The following is a 12,733-nucleotide window of genomic DNA, read 5'->3' as shown; positions in this document are numbered from 1 at the left end:
ATATACTATATTACAACGAACTAACAAATAACAGCGAGAGACGAAGCGCGTTTAAGACAGAATGCGTAAGTGATTGACTGATCGATCGATTGACTGGAGCGACGATCTTGCCCTTAAATAGTCAGAAGAATCTTCTAGAGGCGGCGGCGGAACTCTCTAGAACATTCGACCGTCACACCACCCCCCTACGAAGTGGAGTTAGCTAGGGTAAAAAATGTCCGGGAATCTGACTCGGCGGCCTGAGCAAGTTGTTCGTATTCTTACGTACATTTCGTATTGTTTGGGCGTATTCGGGGAAGTCGCTGGTGGAGCATGTGCCTGGCTATCGGTTGTGCTTTCGTTCACCATGAGGTAGGCAGGTTTTACTCTATCAATCGTCACCGTAACTGGTTGATTTCGAACTTTTATTGTGAACGTTTTGTCATTTCGGGCAATTACTTCGTAGGGACCTTGATATGGCGGTCGAAGTGCTGCTCGGACACCTCCCTCCCTGAGAAATACGTGTGAACAGTCCTTAAGGTCCGCAAAAACAAATGATCGTGGATTTGAGTGGCGAGATGCAGGTACTGGACGAATTTTATTCATAACACTGCGAAGANAATGGCTAGATGCAGGTACTGGACGGATTTTATTCATAACACTGCGAAGACGATCTAGTAAGCTAGTAGGGTCGTTCGTACTGCTATTATCTTGCTTGTCTGTGAAGAAATCACCAGGAAGATTAAGAGGCTCACCATAAACAAGTTCCGCAGACGTGGCTTTTAAGTCTTCCTTAAACGCAGAACGTATTCCGAGAAGCACGATAGGCAGTGACTCAGTCCACGAGTCTTTTGCGTGGGCCATGATGGCTGCCTTTAGTTGTCGGTGCATTCGTTCGACGAATCCGTTTGCAGCAGGATGCCAACTGGTAGTGGGGCGAAGCGTAAAACCAAAACGTTTTGCTAAAGTTTTTAAAGTAGCTGAAACAAACTGAGTACCACGGTCAGTCGTAACGTATTGAGGTACTCCGAAGCGTGAAATCCAGCAATTGAGGAAACCCTTAGTGACATCATCTGCTGTTATACGTTCGAGTGGATACACCTCCGGCCAACGGGTGAAACGGTCGATTACCGTCAGACAGTACCTAAAGGACTGTGATGGCGGCAATGGACCGATGATATCGACATGAACATGTTTGAATCGGCGTGAAGGTGTTTCAAAGTTTCCCAGTGGGGCTGAGACGTGTCGGCTTATTTTCGATCGCTGACAGTGGACGCAGGCACGTGCCCAGGAACGGCAATCCTTTTTCATTGCTGGCCACACAAATCGTTCTGAAACTAAGTGAGCTGTTGCGCGTGCACCGGGGTGACTAAGGTTGTGTAACTGATCAAATGCGTGACGCCGGAATCGTTGTGGCAAAAATGGTCGTGGGCGTCCCGTTGACGTGTCGCAATAAATATAGGCTGAAGATCCTGGCACTAGTACCTTCTCCAAATGAAGAGATGAATTGTTGTCAGTAAAATGTTTGAGTTCATCATCCGTGTCTTGAGATGCAGCAAGAGCTCGGTAGTCCAGCGGGAGAGACACAACTTCAATGCGTGACATTGTATCCGCGACGATATTTTCATCACCTTTAATGTGTTGAATGTCGGTGGTGAATTCGGATATGAATGTCAACTGGTTGAGTTGCGTAGGAGGTATCTTTTCTCTCCGTTGGGTGAAAGCATATACGAGTGGCTTATGATCGGTGAAAATGGTACATGGTTGTGCTTCGACAATGTGCCTGAAATACTTCACCGATTCATAGATGGCAAGCAACTCACGATAATACGCAGGCCACGCACTTTGTTTCACCGACATTTTCTTTGAAAAAAATGCTATGGGTTGCCAGATGTTATTGACTCGCTGCTGCAGACATGCGCCGATAGATTGGCTAGATGCGTCTGTGAATAGTCCAAGTCGTGCGGCTGGATGAGGATGTGCTAAAAGAGTAGCGGTCGCAAGACTTTCTTTGCATGTGGTGAACGCTTTTTCTAACTCGGGAGTCCATTCTATCGGTTGGGAACCTTTTGTCTTCGGGCCTTTGAGAATACCGTGAAGTGGTGCTTGCAGGTCGGCAGCTTTGGGAATAAACCGGCGATAAAAATTTACCATTCCCAAAAACCGGCGTAATCCTTGCATAGATTTTGGCAATGGATACTGTCGTAGGGCTTCGACGCGTTCCGGTGGCGGGCGGGTGCCTTCAGAAGATACTAGGTAACCTAGAAATTTCACCTCAGCCGAACCTAATACACATTTTTGCGGGTTAACGACAACACCGTAGTCAGAAAGTCTCCCGAAAAGAGTGCGTAAATGCTGTTTGTGGTCCTCTTCCGATTTAGAGAATACCAAAATGTCATCAATATATGCATAACAGAAGTCCAACCCATTGGTAACTTCGTCTATGAAGCGTTGAAAAGTTTGTCCAGCATTTCGCAATCCGAATGTCATAAAAGGAAATTCGTAAAGTCCGAATGGAGTGGTAATGGCTGTTTTGCATATATCGTCCGGATTAACAGGTATTTGATGGTAAGCCTTTACCAGATCGATTGTGGAAAATAGCGTGCAATTAGCCAGGTTGTGCGAGAAATCATGTATGTGTCTGACTGGATAGGAGTCTGGTATAGTTCGGGCGTTCAGCGCGCGGTAATCACCGCAAGGACGCCAGCTGTTCTCCCCTTTCGGTGCTAAATGTAATGGTGAAGACCACGGACTGCTTGAAGGTCTAGCGGTACCTGCCTTGACCATTTCCGCGAATTCCTGTTTGGCGATTTTTAGTCTACCTGGAGCTAAGCGGCGTGGGCGGCAGGCTATTGGCTGACCAGGTGTCGTAAGAATGTGGTGCACTGTTTGATGTTTTATTGTCCTGGGCAATCCGGTGGGACGTGTGATGTCCGGAAATTCTGCGAGAAGTGCAGCCCAAGGGGAAGTGTTGGCAACTGATTTTATGCTGCATTGATTTACAGAGGAAACCTTACCATTCACAGCCAAGCCTGTGACACCATCAATAAGACGTTTGGTACGGCAATCCGGCAGCAAGTGGTAGTATGCCATGAAGTCGGAACCAATGATAGGAGTACTCACGTCGGCGACAATAAAACTCCACGGGAAACTGCGTCGAAGTCCTAAATTCAAATTGAGATGGACCGTCCCGTAAGTTTTTATGGTACTGTTGTTGGCCGCGCTGAGGTCGTAATCGGTGGCATGGCGTCGTTCCCGTAGTAGCCGTTAAGGGTAACAAGATAAGTCGGAACCGGAGTCGACTAAAAATTGGCGTTTCGTTATTTGATCTGTAACAAACAGGCGGCTGCTCGGGTTCGGACAGTCTGTTGCCGCCGCTACTGACTGTCGTTGGAGTTTTCCTGATACTTGCAGGGAGCCTTACATTTGGCAGCCTTTTCTCCATAAGTGCTATGATACCAACACCATCCTTTGCCGTTAGTCAGTTCCACGTTTGAACGGTTACGTGACCTAGAGCGGGAACGTTGCGGGCGTTTAGCACATAATTCGCTTACCTGTTTTGCGAGTGCTTCAATGGCGGCTAAAACATCGAGTTCCTTTTTATTGTTCGTCGTGGCAACAGCATGGACGAATTGCGAGGGGGCTGGCTGCACTTCAACAATTTTGTCAGCCAGCTCGGCTACCTTATCCAGAGGAAGCTCTGATTGTGCGGTTAAAATAGCTTGTGCATGTGATGGTAGACGGCGGAGCCAAAGTTGACGTAAAATATTGTCTTGTAATGTAGTAGTGCCGGCAAGGGAACGGAGATGTCGTAAGAACTGTGATGGCTTACGGTCACCTAGTTCTTCTTCATTGATGAGTTGCCGCACACGTTGTTCTTCTGAGATAGACAACCGTTCAACGAGTTTTGCGCGTAGATGTTTGTAGCGTTCAGTAGGCGGTGGGTTAGTAATAATATCCTCTACTTCGGCGGCGTAACGCGTATCAAGCTGAGCCACAACATAATTAAATTTTGTTTCCTCACTTGTTATTCCCGAGATTGCAAACTGCGAGTCAACCTGTGAGAACCATAAGCTCGGTCTTTCGGACCAGAAAGGTGGCAACTTGACGGCAACGCGATTCACTGAAGCTGTTGGATATTGCTGTGCCTGTAGTGCTGCAAGGCGAGCGTTTTCTTGGCGTAACTCCTCCAATTGATTGCGTAGTTTCTCGGCGTTCATACTTGTTATCGTCGAGGTCACCAATGTAGCGAGGTGTAATATATAGAAGTAATAAACACTTTTACGATTTAATAACAACTATACTATATTACAACGAACTAACAAATAACANACTATAATACAACGAACTAACAAATAACAGCGAGAGACGAAGCGCGTTTAAGACAGAATGCGTAAGTGATTGACTGATCGATCGATTGACTGGAGCGACGATCTTGCCCTTAAATAGTCAGAGGAATCTTCTAGAGGCGGCGGCGGAACTCTCTAGAACATTCGACCGCCACACGCTTATGTAGAGCGACGAATCTTCTAGAGGCGGCGGCGGCCGNCACAGTGACATGATGGATACGGTAAAGTTAAAACATTCCGGTAGTAAAATAGTCCCCAATTAGAATCTACGGGTAGAGACTAATGCTACTAAGTATTTATAAAAGAAGAAGATTAAAGTAAGGAAAAGAAGATTAGACACGTAGAATGTAAAGTCTTTAGGCATCTCTAGTAAATTGGAGAACCTCAAAATTGAAATGGAAAGACCTAAATATATATAATAGGTATATGTGAATTTAAATGGACATGAAAAGGAGATTTCTGATCAGGAGACTACAGAATTATATTTAGCGGAGTTGACCTTAGGGTAACAGGATTTGGTTTCATATTTAAAAGAGAAATAGGAAAAAAAGTAGTTAAAATTATTCAATAAAATGACCAAATAATTATCATTAAACTAGAAACAAAACCTGTTGATACATTCTACAAGTACAACTCATTAAGTTGAAGAATTAGAAGAAATCTATAAAAAATAAGTGAAGTGATAGAAATGACAAACAAAAAGGCAACTTTAATTGTATTAAGAGCCTGGAATGCAGTTATAGGAGAAGCAAGAATACGGAGTAACAGGCTTGTATGGTATAGACAAGAGAAACAAAAAGGGAAATAGTCTAATTGAGATTTAAATGAGAAGTTAGTAAACTATTGCATGAAACAAAAAGCAAAAGGAACCAGAGTAATGTCGAAGAAGAATGGGAAAGTTTGTGGGATACGATGACAGAAGCAGTGAAAAAGCACCTCGAATACACTAAAGAAATGCTAAGAAAATCATGGATAAATAACAAAATTATTGAGCTTATTGAAAAAAGGAGAAAGTACAAAAATGCGATTAGTGAAGAGGAAATGTTAGAATATAAAAAGTATAGACACTTGGACAATAGAGTATTAAGAAAGCTAATGAAGAATGGTTTAACAATACATTCAAGGATATTGATTTTTGTCTAGAAAAAGTGATAAAGCGTACAAGAACATTAAACAATTTTTTAACGAGTACAGAGATAAAGCCACTACACTCGGAGAAGTAGATAGTACAAAAATCAAGGAAGGAAAAAAACGATAGAAGTATGGAAACATTATATAAAAAAGCTATATGGAAAAGACAATAGACATACGGGGATATGGACTATGAAGAAGAAGATGCAGGACAGCCCATTTTGAATGAGGAATTAAAACATTTTTTTTTAAATACCATGTAATTTATGTAGCTTTTAATATCAATCCAATAAGTATATTAAAAGAAAATGGATGCTCTTTCCAAAACTAACAATGGCCTATGATAAAATAAGGTAACGAAATATAGGTGATTTTTTTAATTGTCACTTACGATAGCAGCCACTCTTATAATCTCAATTTCTCTTAAAATAATAATTATGTTAAGAAAATATTTTATGGTATATTGGTTCTTATGAAAAGCTGAGAAAAATTTTATTATGATGTGTTTTTTTATGTCTGCAGCCACTTTTTCTCAGCTTTCACTAGACCGACTTCTTTTAACAATACATTAAAAGATCACCAATCCTGCTTAGTTGAAGATATTAACCTGAAAAATTGAAAAATTTCCCTCGTTCCCTATAAATGAGGGAAATTCCTCAAAAAATTACAATCTTAAAAATTGGTAATATTCGACATTTTTTTCTCAAAACTGCTATAACTTTATTCAAATAGAGACAATTTTAAAATCAAAATAATTTTTTTTGTAATATCTTAGGTATTTCCTTTTTTTTTGTGTATTTTTTTTAATCTGACCATTTATTTGTTCATAGAGATGGATTTAAATAGCACAAACATTTAACTTTTAAAAATGTTCGAAAAATGTATGTTAAATTAAAGTTTATATTACGTTCTATAATTAAAAATAAATAAATTGTTCCGACGACTTTTTTAGCTTCAATGCAAAGCTGAGAAGGTATTAATTTTACCATTGTGTGTTTTTTTTGTATCTGTCACGACTTTATCTTAGCTCTCACTTGACCGATTTTTTTTAACGATACGTCAAATGATCACAAATTGTTGTTAAAAATCACTAATTTTCGAAATTGTTTTCACTTTTTTCTAAACTTATTAAAAAATAAACAAATCAAAATATTTTTTTTTTTAATTGAAACCTAAGGTATTTACTTTTTATTTGATATCATTTTTATTTTTTATTTGAAAATCTGATACTTTAACCTGCTTACAGGGGGGGATTTAATATAGCAATTTTTTTACAAAACTTAACTTTTGAAAATGTACCGGAAATACTGCATCCTTTAAACATATGTAAAATTAAAGTTTATGTTACGCACTATAAATTAAAAAAATTTGATTCGACAACTTATCTTCAACGTGCTGCCATAGTACAAAAAAAGCTATTTTTGTTAAAATTTTTGATTTTAAATTTTAAACTTTAAACTATTATAACTTTTTGAAAAATGTATTGATCAATACAAATTTTTGTTTTTGCATACATTATGTATACCCCTTTCATCCGACATATATTTTTTTTAAATCGGACAATTTTCCCTTATACAGAGAGGGGGGTTTAAAACAAGAAACATACGTATAAAGAGTAGAACTTTTTCAATTTAACTTTTGAATATATTCCGGAAATACTGTGTTCTTTAAACAGATGTTAAATTAAAGTTTATGTTATGTAGTATAAGATAAAAAAAAAAAACCCAGCACAGTGGGGTCGCGGCATAGTGGGAATGTTGCATAGTTGGGTCCAGTATAGATTTAATCTGACAGTGATTAAAATCACTATCATAAGAAACGCTTCGATGCAAATCAGTAGATAGTGTTTAATTCTAAGAAATTGGTGGATAATTACAAAAGCTACATTATCTGCTAGTTTCTTATTAATACCCTGATTAAGATAAAGTATGTCGAATGAAAAAGGGATTATTAAAAAATATTATTTCTCATAAAAAAATTGTGTTGATTCGTACACTTTTCAATGAGTTATAGCATTATAAAGTTAAAAATGTAACCAACCCAACCCAACATCAACTCCTATTTCCTTAATTATATCCAGATTAGTAATTATTTTAATTATATATTATATAATTTTTATAATTAATTATTTTCAAATTATTATTGATTTTTAATATGTTAAAAGTAATCATTTTGAACCTACTTCTTTTTGTTCTTTAAAGTGAAAGTTTTAATAAAAAAAAAATGAATTTATTACCATAACTTTTAACTCAACTTGCAAGTTTGAAATAAATATTATTAAATAGAAAAAAATGAAATTGGTAGATTATTTCAAAAACAACAATAACACTTATTCCCTTAATTTTACCCCGATTTATAACTATAATATATGAATACATAATAATTACAGTAATTAAATTGAGTATGAAAGTGGTATTCAATAATATAATATTGTAATTTTTACGGAGATATTATAAAAATAAAAAGGAGTTGTATATTCATATACTTTTAATGCGTATACAAATTTAAAGGAATTTATGCAATACTTTTTAATAAAAAAATTTTGTTACTTATGAATAAATACACTAAACAAAAGGAACTTTCATCAGAAAAAAAATATACTTTTCTAAATAAACTTTTCGTGATGTTTTCAAATGTGCAATTAAACTTTTTCTATTACTTCTAAGTTTTAATATTATTACTTATTATTAAAAAATAAGTATTTACATATAAAAAAAAATAATTAAGAACAAAAAAAATTGTATTAAATTAATACTGATTTTGATTTTTAATATGTTAAAGGTAATCATTTTGAACCTATTTTTTATTGTCTTTTAAAGTGAAAGTTTTAATGAAAAATACCTTCTCAGCTTCGCATCGAAGCTAAAAAATGAATTTGTTACCATAACTTATAGTTCAACTTGCAAGTTTGAAATTGACATTATTAAATTGAAAAAAATGAAATTTTTAAGATTAATATGCAATCTGGAAATTTTATAATTACTAATTACAGTACATTTGTCAGAAAAATTCGATTTTTTTACATTTTTATCGTAATAGATAACTGAAATAGAAAGAATAGTAATCATATCCTAATAACTTTTGGTGTTTAAAAAAATTCTGCAATTGAAATATTCAGAACTTAATTAATTTTAATAATTTACTTTAATTAAATGAACCAATCAAACCAAAGTAGTTAAAAAGATTTACTCAATTGAGCATATTATCAAAAATATAATTATAATTGTAAAACTCCATCGTTAACTTCAGGTGAAACTAAAAATCATTTTTTTTTTAAATTTATGATTTATATAGCAAAATATTACTAAAAAATTTGGCATATTATAGACTGGTAGTAGCACACAGAAATAGAGTTAAAAAATTAATAAATTATAAAGTAAAATTATTTACTTTTGTAGTTGAATACTTTTATCATATCAAATTTAATTCGACAATAAATAATTTAAGAATATTAAAAATTAATGATTTTAATTGTTTGTATGGACAAATCTAGTTAAGCTACTTTTTATTTGAATAAGGAATATTTTTTTGATTTTTAAGAGTAATAACTTAAACTAATCATTAACTTAAATATCATAAACTTAAATGAATCATTTGACGTATCGTTGAAAAAAGTAGGTCTAGTGAGGGTTGGCAAAATAAATCGTAGCCAGAAAAAGAACCACATAGTAAAATAATATTAACATGAATATCAATTTCTTCTCACGAGGGGAGACTATAGTGATAAGATCCTTTATATTTATTGAAATTATTGAATCTAAATGAGATAAATATCAAATGATTTGAAAATTCTATTCTAACTCAAAAAAAAAATGCAAAATTTTAGAAGCCACAAACGGATTTGAACCTCGTACCCTAGGCGTTAAAGATCAAGGTGTTACCCATTCGGCAACTATTCGTTGATTTTTGTTGCATGATAAAATTGGCTATTTAAGCTAACTCAAATTTAAAAATTACTTTTTCGACTTTAAAAAAGTAAAAAATGTTAATAAGTATAATATCATATGTCTTATGAACTTTATTCTATGTCAATGAAATTATATAATATTCATGAAAGTCAGTTTATTCCCCTAATAAAATATTTTAAAATAAAATAAAATACAAAACCTAGAATTTTAATAAAAAATAGCATATTTTTAAATACGGTAGCCTTTTGCGCATAGAAGATAGGTCGTCGGGACAAATTTTTTTTTTTCATTTAGTAGTACATAAAATAAGCTTTAATTTGATATATGTTTAAAGGACGCAGTATTTCCGGAACATTTTCAAAAATTAAGTTGAAAAAGTTAGTTTTTGTAAAAAAGTTGCTATTTTAAATCCCCCCTGTGAGCAGAATAAGTGTTAGATTTTCAAAAAAAAATGATATCAAATGAAAGAAAATTACCTAAGGTTTCAATATAAAGAAATATTATTTTGATTAGTTAATATTTGAAAAAGTTATGGCAGTTTTAAGTACAAAAAACATCGTTATAAAAGGTGATTTTTATCGCAAATATTACATTTTTTTTATAATTTCGACAGCCATTTGCACATAGAAGATAAGGTGTCGGGACAAATTTTTTTTTTTCATTTTATAGTACATAAAAAAAGCTTTAATTTGATATATGTTTAAAGGACGCAGTATTTCCGGAACATTTTCAAAAGTTCAGTTGAAAAAGTTCTATTTTTTATACAATGTTTCAAAGTTTGAACCCCCCCTATATAAGGGGAAATTGTCTAATTTTAATAAAAAGTATGTCAAATGGAAGATGTACTTATAATGTATTTAGAAAAAAAAAAATTGTGCTGATACATGCATTTTTCGAAAAGTTATAGCATTTTTAAGTTGAAAATTAAAAATTGAAAATCGAAAATTTTAACACAAAAATAGTGTTTTTTTAACTACGGCAACCGTTTACATGCAGAAGATAAAGTGTCGGGACAAATTTTTTTTTTTCATTTTATAGTACATAAAATAAGCTTTAATTTGATATATGTTTAAAGGACGCAGTATTTCCGGAACATTTTCAAAAATTAAGTTGAAAAAGTTAGTTTTTGTAAAAAAGTTGCAATTTTAAATCCCCCCCCATGAGCAGGTTAAGTGTTAAATTTTCAAAAAAATTATATCAAATGAAAGGAAAATATCTAAGGTTTTAGTTTAAAAAAAAATTATGTTGATTTGTTGATTTTTGAAAAAGTTATGGAAGTTTTAAGAAAAAAAAGTGAAAAAAATGACAAAATTTGTCGATTTTTAAATTTGTAATTTTTTTGGATATTTCCCCCATTTGCGGGGAACGAGGGAAAATTTTTAAATTTTTAAGGGTAATGTCTTCAACTAGATACAATTTGTGATCTTTTGACGTATTGTTAAAAGAAATCGGTCCAGTGAGAGCTGAGAAAAAGTAGTGACAGACACAAAAAAAAAAAAAAATAAACACATCATGGTAAAATTAATATCTTCTCAGCTTCGCATCGAAGCTAAAATTTGTCCCGACAACATATCTTCTATGCGCAAATGGCTGTTGTATTTAAAAAACATGCTATTTTTGTGATCACATTTTTTTTTATTTTATTTTTAAATATCTTCTAAGGGTTAGTCATAATTAAATTTTCGAATTTATATTGCTATAACTTTATGAAAAATGTATAGATTATTACAATTTTTTTTTTTGTAAAAGTGGTATATACAATTCCTTTTTATCCGACAGACTATTTTAAAACATGATTTGTCAATGAAATTTACATTGAATAATTTATAAATTTTATACATGAATAAATACTTATTATAGTAATTAAATTTAGTATGGAGTTGATATGGAATAATTTAGTTTCGTAAGTTTTACAAATATCACAGATATGTGGAGAACTGGGCATAAAATATCTTGATATTAAAAGGAAAATAAAAGACAGAGAGGAATGGAGGAAAATTGTACGAAGGCTACACCAGTCAGAAAACTGAGAAACCTGAAGAAGAAGATTTCTTAAAACTTCTGTAAAACTTAATTTTACAGAGTAATTATAAAATGTTATTAAGTTTTTGTATACAGACTGATTCTTTTAATATTTAGCCATTCAATTTATCTTAAAATAATAATTATTAAAAAAAATAATTTTTGGTGTTTTTTAGTTTCATATACTTTTTATTTATCAATTATTACTTTTTTTCATCCTTTATGCCTTATAAAGGTGTCATCTTGATTTTTTTAATGGCACCATACATATCGATGATAATGAAGGAAGTAGGAGTTAATTTTGCTTTTAGAATAATCTACAAATTTCTTGAAATTATACACTACCTACATATTTGCACCAAAACGTTTTTTATGATAATGATTTTAATCACTCTCATATTTTATCTATACTTGTTTTAACTATACCACATCCCCCCGTGTTGGGTTTTTTTAGATAGCCTCTCTAAAAATATTGCTAAATTGCATCTATGCATATCTATTATGCTTATATAAGCTAAAAATACCTAACATGCAATATGTATTAAAATATGCAATATAAAATTACAGATTAAAATTCATGGTTAGATGAACCAAATAAGGAAACGCCAGAAATGGGCGCCATTAAATGTATGGTGAGCTACTACCACAAAAACGTTTACGCTTTAGAAGTTTTTAAAACAGCTGTTAACCACTTAGCGTATCGTTATTGAAGAAACGAATTAGACAGCCAAGAAAAATTTCTTTCTACGAAGCTACCCAAAAAAGAAAGCTTCTCAGCTGGTCGTGTCGATTATCATGTTTTAATGGTACAAAGCATAGAAGATTTTATATGTTAGTTGATATTACAATTTTTTTATCATGGCATTTAAGCATAATTCAAAAATTCCTAAGAAACCAAGTAATGAACACAAAATAGTATATTAAGAATGCTGGCTATGGACACATTATTGATCTTGTTAAACTCTTACATTTTAGGTAAATAATAAACTAAAAAACCCAGCACAGTGGGGTCATAAAAAACGCTTAGATGCAAATCTGTAGATAATGTTTAATTTAAAAAAATTAATGGATTATTCCAAAAGCTACAGAATCTATTTCATTATTTATATTCTGATTACAAGTTTTATGATTTAGAAGTGTAATATATGAATAAATAAATAAATATATATATTAATAATATATAAATATAAATAGTACTTATCTCAAAAAAAATGATCCATATATTTTTCAAAAAGTTATAGCATTATAAAGTTAAGAATATAAAAAATAATTTTTTTACAAAAATCGTATTTTAGCTTCGATGCGAAGCTGAGATTGGTTTTACTAAGATGTGTTTTTTTTTTT

At 32.9% G+C, this 12,733-nt stretch overlaps 1 protein-coding gene across 1 annotated transcript; it reads right to left on the bottom strand.

The window, feature by feature from the left end:
- Window positions 1-3,356: 3,356 nt before the first annotated feature.
- LOC126905028 (uncharacterized) lies at window positions 3,357-4,199 on the bottom strand. Its single transcript, XM_050684425.1, has one exon. The coding sequence runs from the start codon at window positions 4,197-4,199 to the stop codon at window positions 3,357-3,359; it is 843 nt and encodes a 280-aa protein (XP_050540382.1).
- Window positions 4,200-12,733: the final 8,534 nt, after the last annotated feature.

This window comes from Daktulosphaira vitifoliae, unplaced genomic scaffold (assembly GCF_025091365.1).
Source record: "Daktulosphaira vitifoliae isolate Bord-2020 unplaced genomic scaffold, ASM2509136v1 Scaffold_4, whole genome shotgun sequence".
In the NCBI taxonomy this organism is placed as follows: Eukaryota; Metazoa; Arthropoda; class Insecta; order Hemiptera; family Phylloxeridae; genus Daktulosphaira; species Daktulosphaira vitifoliae.
Note: the sequence above shows the minus strand (reverse complement) of the source record. Positions and strands in the feature narration are given on the sequence as shown.

What these genes read in the sequence shown, in the direction of transcription:
- LOC126905028 (XM_050684425.1), bottom strand. Translation starts at nt 4,199, where the DNA reads ATGAACGCCGAGAAACTACGCAATCAATTGGAGGAGTTACGCCAAGAA.